The following is a 16,495-nucleotide window of genomic DNA, read 5'->3' on the forward strand; positions in this document are numbered from 1 at the left end:
CTGCCTCTAGTCAAATGATTGAAAATAAAAATGCTATTTGCTTTTACATTAACAATTGCTCCTGTACATGAGGTGGATTTGAGTTTTCTATAAAATATGTCAATCAGCTCCTCTCTCCATGGACTTCCAAGAAAGTCAGTATCATAGTTAAATTTAAGACTAATATATTTAAGTATATTTTAAATAATTAATATATTTAATGGAGTTCAATAGCATTTTAACATAGATAGCATTTACAGCTTTCTGTTCTATATACATTCTTCATTTCATGCTTTCATTCACTGGCTTCACCCAATACTTATGGGTCACAGTTCTAATTGTTGTTTCAAATAAATGTTCTATTGCTGAAATGGCATCTAAACTAAAGACTTCACACACTGATGTGGAATTGTGCATTTGCGTAAAAATCAAGGGCAGTACTTTTAAATTCCTTTGTAGATACAATCTAGGTTAAAACATAGAATCATATGCAATATCTTCAATTAAAAAGGAAAGAGAAATAGGTGAGGATGTAAGTTTGTTAATTCATCATGATTTGTCACAGGGAATATAAAGAGCTATTATTTAATTACAGGAAAACCCAAAAAGCCCATTTGCAAGTAATGAATAGTTGCAATAGTAATTAGGAAGTGTTGACAGCAGCAGAAAGCAAGTATTTAATAAATATTGGGTTGTACTGGTTTGTGTGCCTGGTTTTATAAGAGGCACCAACACTCAGTAGTTACTGTTGGATCTGATCATGGCTGCAGAATTCCACCCTCATTACTGCATCACAGTGTAGGGAACAACAAGCCATGCAGAGAGCTTGGCAATGTGGAACCCCGGTGCTTGAGCTGAACCAAGCACTCGTGCTCCTGGTACAGAAAATCCAAGTGGGGCTACATGGAATACAAGTCTGAGAATGTTCTCAGCACGACTGACCCAGGACTAACCAGCACTGGCACACAGCACATTCCCTGATCAACAAAACCATTTCAGATGGACTGCTCCCAATGGTAAACCCCTTCAGGCTTAAAAGAGGCCATAAGTAACCCATTTCCCTGTTTTCATTTGTTTGTTCTTAAGAGCAGATCCTGAAAGAGAAAAATTCAAAAGCAGAAAATTGATTTGGTGTTTGTTTATATGCATAAAGGATGGGTTTTTTGCTTGATCCTATCTAAGACAACAAAATGGCAATCACAAAGGATTCAGTTCCAGCAGGAGGTAAAAGGAGATAATACCTGTAAACAGAAGTATCTGTAAAATCTGAAGTCAAGAGACAATGCAATCTTCACTCATGAAGATTTACATCTGACCTTGCTGGTTTGACAGATTGGTTTATAAGGCTAGGAAAAGGAAACCAACAGATAAATGGGAACAGGCAACAAGACCAGCTCCCAAAATATTAGTGTCCAAGATAAGACTGTAGGCAAAATTTCAGCAAGTGGTACATACACATACAGAATCTATTCCATTAAAAGCCACTTCTCATTACTTATTTAGCTACTGCTGTGATTAGAGAGTATTTAAGACACTGATCAGGCCCAGATTAATGTAACATCAGAGGAAGCTGCAATCACTGCAGCAACCTGCAGTGCAGCATGTGCATTCCCCAGAGAGCTCCCCCAGCAGACCTGCACAGCCATCACCCCTTAACAAACAACACCCAGCTAACCACAAGGCAAAGACCCTCCTCATAACCATTTATCAGGTCAAACTGCAGATAATAAACTTGGCTGTGAAAACAGATATTGGATGGCTCCTCCAAATTTTGTCCATCAGACAAAACTGAAATATGTTTCAATGTCGCAGACATCTTTTTATGAAAATCCTTTCCTTAAGATTTTTTTCTTCCTGAGAAGCTGAGAGGCCCCAGGAACAAAATTTAAACAATGGTTATCTGCTGCTGTGGAATGCAACAGGTGGATCTATGATTTAGTCTCATGTGGTTGTTTGTAATTAATGGCCAATCGCAGCAGAGCTTGGACAGAGAGTCTGAGGCAGCTGCCTTGGTTATTATTCTTTTCTTTTCTATTCTTAGCTTAGCTAGCCTTCTGAGATAGAACTTTTCCTTCTATTTTTTAGTATAGTTTTAATGTAATATAATAAAATAATAAATCAAGCCTTCTGAAATGGAGTCAACATTCTCCTCTCTTCCCTCAATCCAAGAACCCCTGTGAACACCGTCACATTTCAGTCATCAATTTTCAACACAACTGCGTGGGTTAAGTCCCCTTTACAAAGTCACTGGAGCTGCGTGTTTGAGAGGTAATAATACAAAATCTTCTATTTTATAAGGAAGTTGTTATGGCATAAAGCTATTCTAAGCACACAGAGAAGTCAAAGAGGGGTTGGAGTGCATGGAAATCTCTGACTGTGACAGTGTTTTGTTCATCTACAAATTCCCTGAGATCAAGATGTCCCCATGGCAAGTGCAAACTTCTACCAGAAGGGGTTCAAAGTCTCAGATTTGCTGCAGTCTAAATGCCAAGACAGGCAAAAAGGCAAAACAAGCGTTTCAGATGAACTTTGACTCTGCATTCAAAGAGGACAGAGAGAAAGTATAAATGTCAGCTCGTCAATAATCATTAGAGGTTAAAAGCTGTTGCCTATTTTAGGAGCAGATGACTATTCCTGAAAAGTTCAGGATTAAGTCACTGCTAAGAAGGAGGACGCAAACCAGTGAGATTTAAAACATATCACAGATTCTTCCAACAGCTATCCCAGAATGTACCTCTGGGTTTTGACAAAAGATCAAGAATTCTCCAGCACAATGAAACACAGCACAGTGCCAACTGCAGAAATTCCTCCTAAGAAAATGGATATACTTTCATTTTCACACTTGTACACCTTTTAAAAAGAAATAATGAGCAAGTACCTAATTATTATAAAGCAGAAGACAGTTCCTATTAGCTACATACACACTGCCTAATCATTTAGGACTCATAACTGTAAATTTTTCATATGACTATTAGACCTCCCTGTTATTCCAGCTGAGCATCAATTGAAAGGAGAATAGCACTTGCATATCCAGGCTTTTTGGATGATAATACAGATATTTATTGACACTTTTGTGTAACAGAAATGTAATGCAAACTAACATCTATGCTCTAAGGATGATGCTAAAGAAAAATACATCAATCTCCTTATTCCCCACAAAACACTAATAAAGCATTAAAAACACTTGCAAAAGGTTACATGTTTCAGTAATTAATATGAAAACTACAATGGTAAACTGAGAGCCCACTCAGGTCAGTTTTTTAACAGCTCTAGCTTGTACAAAACTTAGGCTATAAAGGCCTTTACATTTTATTTACAAAGGGGAAAAAAGCTTACATTTATTTTTCACATATTACTTGCCTGTTTTCAGAAATGTCAACAGATTAGGCTGGTGAAAAACACTGATGAGTGCTCCATCTTGCTGGGTTTTACTATAAGAATAGCTGCATTTCAAGGCAAGCAATAGTGGAAAAGCTTATCTGGAATTTTGCCCACTTACAGACACTAAGCCTTCTTCCTGGCTACTCTGCAAACATTTTCAAGTAGTGAAAGGCTGAGATTGTGGTTTCTCTTTTCTACTACATAATTATGTAACTCTGATCCTCTGGTGAACAATGATTCATTAGGCATGAATCCATGTTTTCTTCCAAATGATCTAAGCCCGTTCTGTCATGTAATGCTTCAGAGTTCTCTCTACACCTAAAAACTGTGTCCCAGAATTAACATGATAATTCTTTTCAGGTTACACCATCTAATCCCTAGGCAAAATTAATCTTGATTAATTTTCTCTGCTGGAGAAATACTTCCACCGAGAGAGGAGTAGAACACTGTTCCCTGCTACGCAGCACCAACTCAGGATGAGAATATTTGGGGTGAAACTGGGTAACAGTGAGCACTTTCCCAGCAAGACCCTGGGGACTCTGTGGCTCTCAGGACACACTGCCAGGATCTAGTTCAGAAAGGGATTTAACTGAACAAATAATTAAAAGATTAAGAGCAACTCTGCTTATGCCGTGGTGAGCCTCAGATTACTGCTAGACATCTATGACAAAATGCCAGACAAACAAGCCAAAATGAACATTTTAACACAATGAATGCACTTGGGATGGCTGAGACAGATCTGTGATCTGAATGGTTTCATAAAATGTGTGGTGCAATTACAGATTATTGAAAATAACTGTGGGAAGACAAAATCCAGAACAGAGAAATTTATCTTTGAAAACCATGAAAAAACTACCAGATGTAGCTACAGACACAGCAGTGTCTTCCTTCTACCTAACCAGCAAAACACAACACTTGAGATAATTCTGTAAAGGTATTTTTTAAAAAATAAAAAAAATTAATTCCAGTTCTGTCAATATGCAGCATCTTGTTTTCTGATTTATGTTTACATCACGAGCAGATCCAACTACACAAAGAAAGCAAGTCACTCTGGACAAGAGCACAATCATCTTGATTCAGCAAATAATATTTACTAGAAATTTCATCTTGGAAAATATTATAGTTATTCATCATGCATAATGAATTAACTTAGTGCTTTATTTAAAATTCATACAGTCTATTTTTTGCTAACATGTTGCATATATTGCCACTATCTTGTCCATTTTCTTCTCTTAGGAAATATTCTACTGTGCACTACTAGCAAAAATGAGATAGATATAAAAAACTTTAGTGCAGTGCACCAAACATTTCCACTGCTGTAAATCATTATTATTCAAACACTGAGTGCTCAGGGTTTTACAAGAGTGAGCATTTTAAAAGCACTGCTATGAGAACTTGCTAGTTCTTCCTAAAAGAGAGCAAAACGAAAACCCCAAAAAACCACCCAAATATCCATATCAAATTTTAGTTGTTGCTGCTATTTCCTTCCTGAATTTCAGGAAATTCATGGTTTTTGACAGAAATTTGTTTCGCTACATTAGGAACTCCTGTTTCCAGAATGATTTTAAAGTTCCAATGTAAAGATGTAAACCCTCAGCTCCACACCTAAAAACAAATAATAAACCAAATAAACTTATCACCTCTATGGATAACCACGAGACAAATATCTCTTCCCCAAATGCAATGATCAAAATGGTGAAAGTAACAGAGAAAAGCAAAACTACTACAGTCCTTTTTGACAACATCTTGTATGATTTGAACCAACACTGCAAGATGGAAATCATGCTGAGCTTTTTGAGGCCAGTTTGGCAAAGCCTGTCTGTATCACACATGATCAATATCTCACACTGGCACTGCCAGAGCAGCTACAACATCAAACTCTGCTGCTGCTCCCAAAGAGACGCTCATTTGGTGCACAGAGCTGGGAGCTTTGGTAATGCTGGATGCTCTACAAAACAAAAGGACCATTGCTCTAAGTAACGCCCAAAAAAATGATGTAGACCCTGGACAATGCAACAACATGAATTCCCAATGATTTCTGCACTGGTTTGGAGTTAGTAAGTCACATGGAAACAGCAGCAATTTAGCATGGAAGCAGAACCACAGATTTATGAACTGCATTCCTTTCCATGTAATTTTCCTCAGTCCACAAAGAATTTGATGGAGCTTGAATGGGACAATCTCTATATTTAAGCAGTTGGTCTTATTTAATTGTTGCTGATTTACTAATCCATCAGATTACAATTTTATTTTTCCATGTTCTGTCTATACTAACTCATCAGAGTTCTCATTCTCCACCTTTTCCTCCAGAATCCTCAAAGGCAATCAGCACTTGGTCACCCTGCTGCCCTCACCTCAGCCAGCAACCACAGCCTTATACCTGGTATGTTACCCACCTTACAAATTTACTAAGATGATGTTTGAAATAAACTTTTCCAATTGAAGGGACTGAGGGGGTGAAAGTCCGTTTCAGGCTTCTGCTAGTATTTCCCTAATCAGATTACCAAAAAACTCAATTTTCAGGATTTGGTCATCCACACAATCCTCATATACTCCTAGGAGCTCCAGACACAGTTAGAAATTTATGCAGAAAGGTGAAAACTCCTCCAGAAGTCCACTGGGAATGCCCATCCAGGACTGGTATTGTACAAGGACTTTACACAGCCCTCCTCCTGATTTCTGATGGGGGTGGGCCATGAAAGGCAGAACCTCGCTATCACCTGACCAGTGTTAGAGGAGATCTAAAGATAGAAGAGAAATTAAAATAACTGAACACAAAAGGAAGGACAGAATTAAAGGGCAGCTCCCATGCAAAGTTCCATTCAGCAGCCTCAAAGAGTCAGCCAGAGTGATCCCATCAACTTCAGCCTCCTGTCACTTTAGATATCTTATTAATTAATCTGGTTTTTACTTTTCAAAATAGCCAACACAAGAAAAACCCCAAAACCCTAAAAAAACCAAAACACCACATATTTTTGTGTGAAATGAGGCCAAAGGAATGTGGCCTGTCTGTGAGAATCTTCCTGAGACCAGTAAGATCAAATTGAGGCTTTATTTCATTCCTAAATGTTTTTCCTCCTGTCCTCAACAAACTTTTAATAAAAACTAGCAAACAGAAAAGTATTAGTTTCCAGATGTTCTGTTGTAAGATGCTTTTAAAAAATAAAATAAATATGCCTCATGAAGTCAGGATAAAGCATCATAAAACAGGAAAGGTTCAGACAAAACGCTGGCTGCTAAGATTTGTATTCATTCACCAAAAGACCAAGAACTGCTGTTTTCTAAGAAATATTCAGCACCTGCTGCAAAGTTTATAAATTTATATACCTTTACAGCTGATGCTTCCCTTGCAGAAGTTCCACAGAAAATCTCTGACCTTGCATTCCCCTGTCAAATATTCTTTGCATTTAATTAATTAAGGCATCATTGAGATATTAGAACTATCTTAAGCGCTTGGAGTTAGACCTCAGATCTGTGTGCTGATCCAAGTGAGAGTGCAGAAATTACCCAAAGCTTCTCACAGAGGCTTCTTCAACAGCACAGTTCTTGTGAAATCTGCAGTTTTCTACCCAACAAAGCGGCTGATGAGGCACAAACACAGCCCAAAAGGTGTTTCATTACACTCCTGGCATTATCTCTGAACAGACTTTATCAAAATCTGCTGCTTATTATATACTGCTGGTGGGCTGCCCAAAGAGTTCACCCCTCTGCACTGGGATAACTTCAATGAATATATTTAAAATTCAAACACTACATTTATGGGTACAGGATAAGGACCAGAATATTTATCTATTCAGTACAAGCCACAGAAAAGAGTTTACCAGCCTGTCTAATCTCAGATGCCCCACTTCACACATTAGAGAATCCACATGTTTTTGCCTCCCTTCCCCTCTGAGAAGGTAGGAAGGGCTTTCTTAGCAGTAAAGGATAGAGGAAACAGGTGGTTGGTTTTGTTTGTTCTCATTTAGATGGATCTGGAGTGCTGGTGGATTAAAGTTCTGGTATTTAGCATTTTGATATAGTTGGCATATATTTCTATTTAAAGGACTCAATTGTCCAGAGCTCACTACTTCTTCTAGCGAGATTTTTTCCCACATCTTCTGGGAGAATGTCTGCAGATAGGATTAGATTGGAAATGCTATTGCTTTCAGTGTACTTAAGACACTGGCAGGGATGAGAATTTAAATGAGAGATTTCAGATGTCTGCATTATGCACTTCACAAATTCCTTCTTGCCTAAGGGAGGTAAGAACAACAACAAACCTAACTCATTTCCAAGTTAATTTAAAAGCAGAGTTTGATGGCAGAATATTTGCATATGCTAGCTTCAAGACAGATGCAATATATGCCATCAATATCTGCACCCATACATTTTCAGGTATGGTTTCTTTTTCTTTAAATTCTTTGTGGGTACTATAAAAGCTTCACAAATCTTTTTCCACTGGGGTCTTGAAAAATAAGGAGGGGGAAAAAAACCCCAATCCTTATAATTTGACAGAACATTCCTTTGCAGTGGAAGGACTTAACCAATTTGTGGTTTTCCAATTTTCAGGATATACCCCTTCACCCTGTATTTAGTTTCAGACAACATGTACTAGTAATAGCTTTTTCTATGTGTCATGGCTTTATTTTGCTTTAGAATTAGGAAACATGAGGCAGTTTTGAGGCAATATATCCTATTAAGAGATCAATGTGCTTACTAGAAGTTTGTATTTTGTATAGAATGGATTTGACTCATTTCTAGAAGTGGAGATGTGCTACACAATCAGGATGCCTCGCTAAAATATGATGGCAAGTTACAGCTTCAGAAACTCGTGTAGGCCCAAGAAAAATGGTGATAAAACCGAAAGGTTCCACCAGATTTACGTATTCTTGATATTGAGATACAGAAATAAATGTCAGCACAGCACTGGTTCCTGATCTCCCACTTCAGTGCCAAATGAAGAAATCCAAGCATTATTAGCAGCCTCAAGAAAAAGCCATCTCAGCTCCTGAGCTGGCAACTACATTTACCACTTCTCCTTACTGAAATTCCAGGTTACAGCCCAGCTCCTGATTCAACCAGCTGAGGGGATCTTGCCAAATCCCAAGGGAGCTGAATTTGGCCTCTTTCTCTTCCAGAATTCCAGGAAGAAATGACAGTTTACTTAAAGCTTCCAGAAATATTTTTGTTTCACTCACATTACTGGTTGTTCTAAAAAAGGATATGTATCTATCTATCTCTTATGTCTGGGAAGTAACTCTGTACATACATAAATGAAAGCATCAACTGCTTAATTTCATGCTATTATCTGTGAACTACAGATGTGTGGCTTTAAAAGAATAAAATGTAAGCAGGGGGATGTGCTAAGCCTGTAAGTATATTTTCCCATACTTCACATTAACTGAAAAGATTAACATTAGTCTTTAGTATTCTGGGAAAGAGAAATTAATTCCCTGTTTTTTCAGTACTGCATACTGACACAGGTTTAAACCACATTCATTTTCTTAAGCACCAGCATTAACTGTGGATGCACATCTACACAATTTCTCCTTTATATCCTCAAACTCTTCCAAAAATATTAATTTGAATAAGCATTTCAAACAAGACAAAATGGAACTAAGGTTTTTATGTTGCTTTCATAGATATTGCTTAAATTGACTGAAACACAGGTGAATTGTTGAATTGGAGTGTAATTTAATTATCTGAGCATGCATTTTATCTGTGCAGTATTATGACTTTTACCTTATTGTTCCCACAAGAAAAATGCATCTTCACCATAAACTTAAGCAGGTGCATAAATTTCATTACTTCAAAAGATGGAAACGGAACCAGGAAATCCCACTGGTTAGTAATCAATTTTTTCTCCAAAGGAAAAGCATTAGAATATCTAGCCTAAGGTGCTCAGCAGAAAGCAAATAAGACCTGAAATCCCATGAATACGGGCTCTACAAACTTAAAACTATCATTAAGTACAAAGCTTTCTCTCATTCTGTGTTTTGTTTTATCGCTAAATTAATTTATCCTCCTCCAAGCAATAAAACTAACACAAAACTCTTTTCAGAAGATGTTTTAGAGGGATAAATGGATAATAGATGTTTTGTCAGTGACCTCTGCTTGCAGAGCTGCTTGAAGGAGCAATACCATGTGAACAGCAACAACCATAACAAACACTGGCTTACTGCAGTACCCAAAACCTTCAGTGTGTAAAAGGGGAACTTCTATAAACACATCAAGGAAAATATCTGTCAGAACATTTGGTATGGAAACCATTACACTGCTGCATTAAAACCCTTAGTTTTGCAGATACTTGAAAGTAACTGGCTTTCACAAGACCTAAATTGGCATATGTATTCTGCAAGCTCAAAGTATTTTCTACCATAGAAGTTACAGCAGAAGCTGCATGCAAGAATCTAGGGAAAAATCTGTAAATAAAATGCACTGTAAAATGGAGTGTTGATACTGTCAACATTAATCAATAATTAAAGCACTTTGACAAGAAGATTTCTCAAGAGCCTCTATCCGCTGAATGTTAAATTATGAAAGCATGAATCAGATGTTCTTGTGTTTCATGCGAATATTGTATCATGTGTTCCTGCACTATTGCATCTGGGGAGGTTTTAAAAGACTCAATTTACATTTAAAAACCTGTTTGTTATTTATTGAGTTCTTATACCATAATATCAGACTTGAAGGGGCTTGATTTCAGAGGACTGTTAGAAAAAGAATAGGGATAACTGAAAAAGTACTGATTTTATATAGGTGAAATTTGGTATTTGGATCAGTTAATTTCGTTTTTATTCTAAATAACTGCATCCAATTAAAAAAACAAGGCTTATATTTTGATTGAAAAAAAATTCAAACCAAATGATAAAAAAATATATAAAACTGGATAATATGAAAAGAGTGAGAATACCTAGGTAACAAGTAAGAGTCCTACAGATATCTTGGACTTTACACCATTTCACCTTGAGGTTTATGAACCATTTGTCTTCCCAGTTCATATCTAAAAAGGTTTAAAACAAGAAACCAGGTATGTGACAACAAAACCATGCAACCTCTTCCTATTATTTCAGGGGGCAGGAGCTTGAAAGGGAGCACACAGAAATGCTTTGGGTCTGGGGAGTGTTTTCTGGTTTGGTCTTTGTTTGGGGATTTTTATTTGCTTGTTTTGTGAAGGAGAAGATATACCTAAATGATACAAGAAAAACATGATGGTTTTCAATAAAAAAAAAGACAGAAATAGTCACATTGTAGCTGATATTAGTATTATTCAAGGCAGTAAATGTTTTAATTTATTACTCCCGTGCTGCCTGGAGTAAATGAACATGGGCAAGCTGATGCTACCCTGGGAAGGTGCACGCCCTGCACCAGACTCCTCAGGAATTGCAGCTTCCTGACTTCTCACAGGCTGAGTTTTGAAAAGCATGAACCAGGAACAACACTTAAGCACAGTGGCCATTCCATTTCAGCTAAAGAAGCAATCTCAGTGCTGAAGGCAACCACAGCCTGTGAGAGCGCTGCTGAATAAACAGGTGATGGACTAATAACACAAGGGAGTATTTATATAAAAGTTACTAAAGAGTTGCTTAACAACAGCTTATAGACAGCTAACTTTGTGTTTTAACTTTGCTTCAGGCTTTCCAAAGTAAACATGAAAGTAAAAGCAAAGGCATCCCAGAAAATGGTGCACACAACTACACAAATATAATTTAGATATGTGCTACAGCAATGCTCATAAGGCAATAATTTTCATAACAGGAGCTCTGTTGATTGCCCCTAACATGGAAAATATCCTAAATTCCAAGCACAGCCTTCTTCCTCCTTTAAAAGTCTGTAGCTGTAGGTTATACTGTCATCTTTATACAGTGGATTATTTTGATGAGACTATGCCTGGAATATTATGGCATGAGTGAGATTTTTAATGTATTCAATGCTATTCAATAGTGAATTATTTCCTGGGCTCGCATTCTTGAAAAGTGTCAGCATAATACAAGATGGGGGAAAGCACAAAATGGAGTAGCTGGTATTTTAAAACACCTAGGTCAGACTGCCAAAGCCTAGAAAACAAGCCATGTAACTAAATCAAGGCAATTACATTCTTAGTTTTTTAGATTTTTAACTTATGGTTAAGTGCACGTATCATATGCCAAGCTCAGAGCTGTTCTGAAGTCCCATCTGTTTGATCCCTTTCTCCTGCTTTTACTGACAGCAAGGGCTATGCCTGGATTACAGCTACTATTGTGCAGAAGACTCACAATAAAACCTGACAGTATATAAACATTTATCCAAACTAGATTTTCATTAAATGGGGATTTAATCCTTCTGCTCTCATGACAGATTTTAAACAAAGCTGAGAAAACTGGTATAATTTTTTTAATCAACTAAATGTAAAAATGGAAAATTTATGCATAAATACGAGCAAGTTCACCAAACTCAGAATTCACCAGAACAGCATGTATGCATCAAAACCAGACTGCCCAGTGGAATCTGAAAACTCTGGGATCGTAACCACAGTAGCACACTTCAGATGCTGATGTATGACCAGCTGTAATTTGGTCAACTGGAAATGTTTTGTTTACTGTACATTTGTGAGTCTATTCTTTCATTCTCCATTGACAAAATTTACTCAGGCTTTCTACTGCTTGAAGGAGAGATGAAGGACAGGAAGACAGGATCAAAAGTATATCTCATCCAACTACTCAAATCAGAGTTCATCACCAATGCCAAGACTTCCTGTGCACACACAATTCTCTCAATGGCTTCTTCCAGAGGAGCAATTTAAAAGTACAATCCTCTTTTCTCCTCAAAAGTTTCAGCCACTTACTCAACCAATGTTTTCCAGTCTTAAATGTGTTATCTAAAGAAAATGCAGGGACTAAAAAGGAAAAAAAATATGTAGGAGTGACAAAAAGAGCCCAAAACCCACAACCCCACAAGCCAAACTCAAAAAAAATAACCCCAACCCAGAATGACTTGAGATGGGGTATTTTAAATAAAATTGTATAAAGAAAACTTGAACAGGTCTTTTTAAAGCCTGGATTACATAATGCTCCATTAAACACTGATGTGTCAGAGTTGACTGTGTACTTGATTTTTTTGGTGTAAATTACAAATTAGGGCACCCTCACCATTCAGCTGAAATTCTCAAGGTGGCAACATTGAAAAAATTTAAGCATATGGAGAAGCTAAATATGAAGTTTCCCTGCCGATGACCTTAAAACAAGCTCATGTTAAACCATTCACAAAAATAAACACTGAAGTCACAGCTTCAAAATAGCACAAAACATCCAGTGGATCTTGTTTGTTACCTAACCACGCAGGAGAACTCTTGCCAGTTTACATCCCAGGCAATTTTTTCACCAAGAGATAGTGAGTAAAATGCAGAAGTTTGAATAAAAAAATTGAATTTCAGAATTTGAATTCAATTTAGAATAAAAAGAATTTAAATTAAAAAAAAAATTATATTGCTGTGACTTCAGGACACTCCTCTGTAGGTGAACAGGAGTGGAAGATCCATGATCAGGGCTCCTTCTGATCTCCTGTGTTCCCAGTGGCCTCCTGCAACTCAGCCTCCCCCCTGCCCTTGGCCAAGGGTGCACCTTGGTCCCACTCCCCACAGCTGAGGGGTCAAAGGAGGATCCCATAGGACAGGAATGGGCCAGAGCCAGAGCCCTACGACACCCCAGTGCCAACGGGACCCCTGACAGCCAGAGGCGGGAGATGGGCACGTGCCAACCCTCCAACAGCACCACCATGGGGTTTGGGCCATGAGGATGCAGAAAAAGCCCAAGGTGTAACTCAAATATTTATTTATTGCTACCAAACCTCTCTTTCTGTCCCTTCATAATTAGCATATTTATCCTTAGAAATGCACACACAACAATAAGTGCACAACTCCCCAAGAATATCATCTACTAACACCCTTTAAACCTGACCAAGTGGGATAAGAGATTTTTTGCTCATCCAAGGTCCTCTGTCTGCAGCTGTTCCACATGGCAAACTCCCATTTCAGTAAATTGGTGCTCTGCTCCCAGAACAGATGCAAAATCACTCTCACAGTGAGAATATACAATGCAGCCTGATTCCAAGAACAAAGTACCATTTTAAGCCTTCATAATTCTGTATTCAAATTATTCTTTTTGATTGCAGTGGGAATTCCATAACCCTTGTAAAAAAATTGGTTTTTTACTAGTTAGAGGACAATTGCAGTATATCAGTACTGTATTTTTCTATATGTGTACATTCTGGCTGTTATTTCTGAGCACTGTTATAGGGAACAGACAGAAAAACACCTGCATGCCACTCATTACAGCACTGTGACAAAGACACACTCAGTGTATCCAGGTAGAGATACAACATATAAGGGTCAAATTTAAATGTTTCTCTCCCTTAAATGACAAACCTATCAGTAGAAAAGTCATCCTGAACAAGTTGCTGCTTGCAGTGTCCAAGGTCCTTACAAAACTAAACAAAGTACTACAACTAATCACCCTTTAAATTTTAAAATTTATCTTTTGCTATATGAAAATCATTGCCTTGTATGGGTCTTTTGGTGTTGTACAATTCAAAGTACCCACCATAAAAAAGATGTTTAATTCCCAGAGGATGTGCCAGTGCCTGAAACTTGTACAGGCAACAAAAACCTCAAACACAGGGGAGCCAAGGGACTCGCAGAGATACTGCTGCTTCCCTATGGAAGGATAACACAAGGAAGGTGCTGGAAAAATTTCACTCTGCTGGAAAGAATGAAAAGTCAACATTTTGGCTTGCTGAGTTGACAGGGAAAGCTTGGGTGGAAAACTTCTAACCATTAGCCAGGCTGCACTATCAGAATCACAGGAAATAAATGAGAATTTGGCAAAGACGATAGGAAAGATCCTGAAAGTCAACAACAACAAAAAAAATGCAGCTCTTAAGAGATATCTTCTGCCAATTTTCTAAAATGTAACCCACAGTTTACAAAACCAGTCTGTTTAAAGAGGTTAGCTACTAAATTTATCAGCCAATTTAAAAATGCTCATATACATCCATTTTTCTCAGCTATTCTATAGCAGTTTTGTTTAGTTTGAATATACTGACTATGAGAAACAGTTAAATAATTGGGTGACATAATTCCCTTAACAGCTCATGACATTTCTAAGAAAGACCAAAAAACCTCATCTGCTTTGAGGAAAAAAAAAACCTGTGTATAATGACGGAAGTAGAAAAAGACATCCATTTTCCACAATAAATGAATCATAATATTTAATTTAAGCATGCCATACAAAAACATAAAGAAGGGAAATGAATGATCACTGAACCATACACAACTGAATGGGAAAAATCACCAGTATTGCATAAAAAAGTGAAAATCTTGGAAAGATTCTTCTGATGATAAGCAGAATTTCACTAATCTCTAAATTCATAAATTTCCATTTTCAAGCCAAGCACACATGTGACTTGGTAACTTTTTTTTTCTGCTTTTATTGGGACTTAGCAACTCAAGTCTCAAATCCTTCAGGAAATCTGCTGTCCTTGACAGTTTTTATTATTTTTGTTAGAGTAGTCCATACATTTAGGTGTTCAGATTAGAATTTGGGCATATGAATGCCCAAGTGATACAAGTGTATCTCAGATACACCTTTTGTGTGCCATACACAGTACCACAGGAGTAAATTAGGTCACAAGTAGTCCAAAATGGAAACCTGCTCTTCTGTTTAAAAGATTGCTTAAATAATTGGGGGTCTGGTGGATATGTGTGTTAAAATCCTCATCTTTAGGAAGATACTGCAGTATTCCTTCTATATATCACTATTTTTACTGGCCTCCATGGCTAAATAATAATACTAATAAGTGATCTGGCTTTCTTTTCTCATATTCTTTTCAATACATTCAAGATGGCCTTGCATAATAGCAGAAGTTCAGGAGTATAAAAGTGTACAACAGCTACAGAGCAGGTTCAGATGGCTATCATAGCCCATTTCATCCTTCAGTAATTAAACTTAAGAAACCCTAATTCTTAAAACTACTAGCCCTTCCTCTCTCTCAATTAACAGCACATATAGCTATTGTCAAATACTCTAGCTGGAGTACGCAGAATAAAGGATGCTTCTGGTTTGTAGGGGAATATAGGACTTTCATATGTAAAAAACCCAACAAAATGAAACAGGAATCCTTACATGATTAGAAAGTAGAATATTGAAGATTTTCCTCATCTATGGAAAGATCAAAATGTTGCTTCTTGTATCTACATATTTCTATTTACGATGACCACAGACTAGTAAAAAACCCACCAGCTGCGAGGGATGCAGTCAAACTGGAGGGAAAAAATCACATTGCTTTCCAACATTCTACACCTGAATGTTTGGGTTTTTTTTCCTAATGCTTGCTCCCTGAGGCAGAAGGCCTTTCTGGCACGTTCTGGCAGGTGACTTACCGGCAGTGTTTGTGGGATCCCGTCAGGGTTTCGATCACAAAGCATTCCCCCTCGTTGAGACAATACGCCAGGTCCTTGTCCTTGCATGGCTTAAAGTGCTCCGAGCGCTCCGTGGAATACGTCGTGGTGTCTGAGGGGAAACAGGCAGAGCAAAGAAAGGCTGTGAGGATGAATACGGGCTGTTCCCGCAGTACACGGGAAATTATTTGATCACACTGGGCTCAGGGACATCACACGCACACTAAAAGAAAGGGAGAGCACAGGGCATGCCAACCTCCCTTTGACCGCAGCATTACTTGCAGTCAGGTTTCTTGTAAGATCCACAAGGAATACCTGCAGAAAAACAAACCAGACTGCAGCAAAGTTGGAGCAGGATCTCAACCACTTCTCAACCACAACCAATTTCCAAGGTTTCCCTGCTCAAATGTAAAGATACCTACTTTGTGTCCTTTAACCAAAACAATATTTTCATATTACTACCCCAAAACATGGTTTGAAATGAGATACAATTCTTTTTTCATAAAAACCAAACTAAAGTAATTAATACAATGTAAATTAAAAGGAAAGGAAAAAAAAAAAAAAAAACAACAAAAAACCCAACCAAAAACCCACTACAACGAAAGAGGAAAAACAAAGCCAAACACCCAAGGTCAACACTAATTTGAATCACCAGTCAGAAAGAACAGGCTAAAACTCAAACACAGGCAAGGTACCAGTGATTGTGCCATTTCACACAGA

The 16,495-nt window shown here is 37.7% G+C and overlaps 1 protein-coding gene across 1 annotated transcript in view; it reads right to left on the bottom strand.

The window, feature by feature from the left end:
- NRG3 (neuregulin 3) overlaps nucleotides 1-16,495 on the bottom strand; it is a 332,377-nt gene that overhangs the window by 179,709 nt on the left and 136,173 nt on the right. The window contains exon 2 of the mRNA XM_058810699.1: nucleotides 15,758-15,887. Coding sequence (XP_058666682.1) covers nucleotides 15,758-15,887 — 130 coding nt within the window. The remainder of the gene's footprint in view (nucleotides 1-15,757; nucleotides 15,888-16,495) is intronic.

Source organism: Ammospiza caudacuta, chromosome 9 (genome assembly GCF_027887145.1).
Source record: "Ammospiza caudacuta isolate bAmmCau1 chromosome 9, bAmmCau1.pri, whole genome shotgun sequence".
In the NCBI taxonomy this organism is placed as follows: domain Eukaryota; kingdom Metazoa; phylum Chordata; class Aves; order Passeriformes; family Passerellidae; genus Ammospiza; species Ammospiza caudacuta.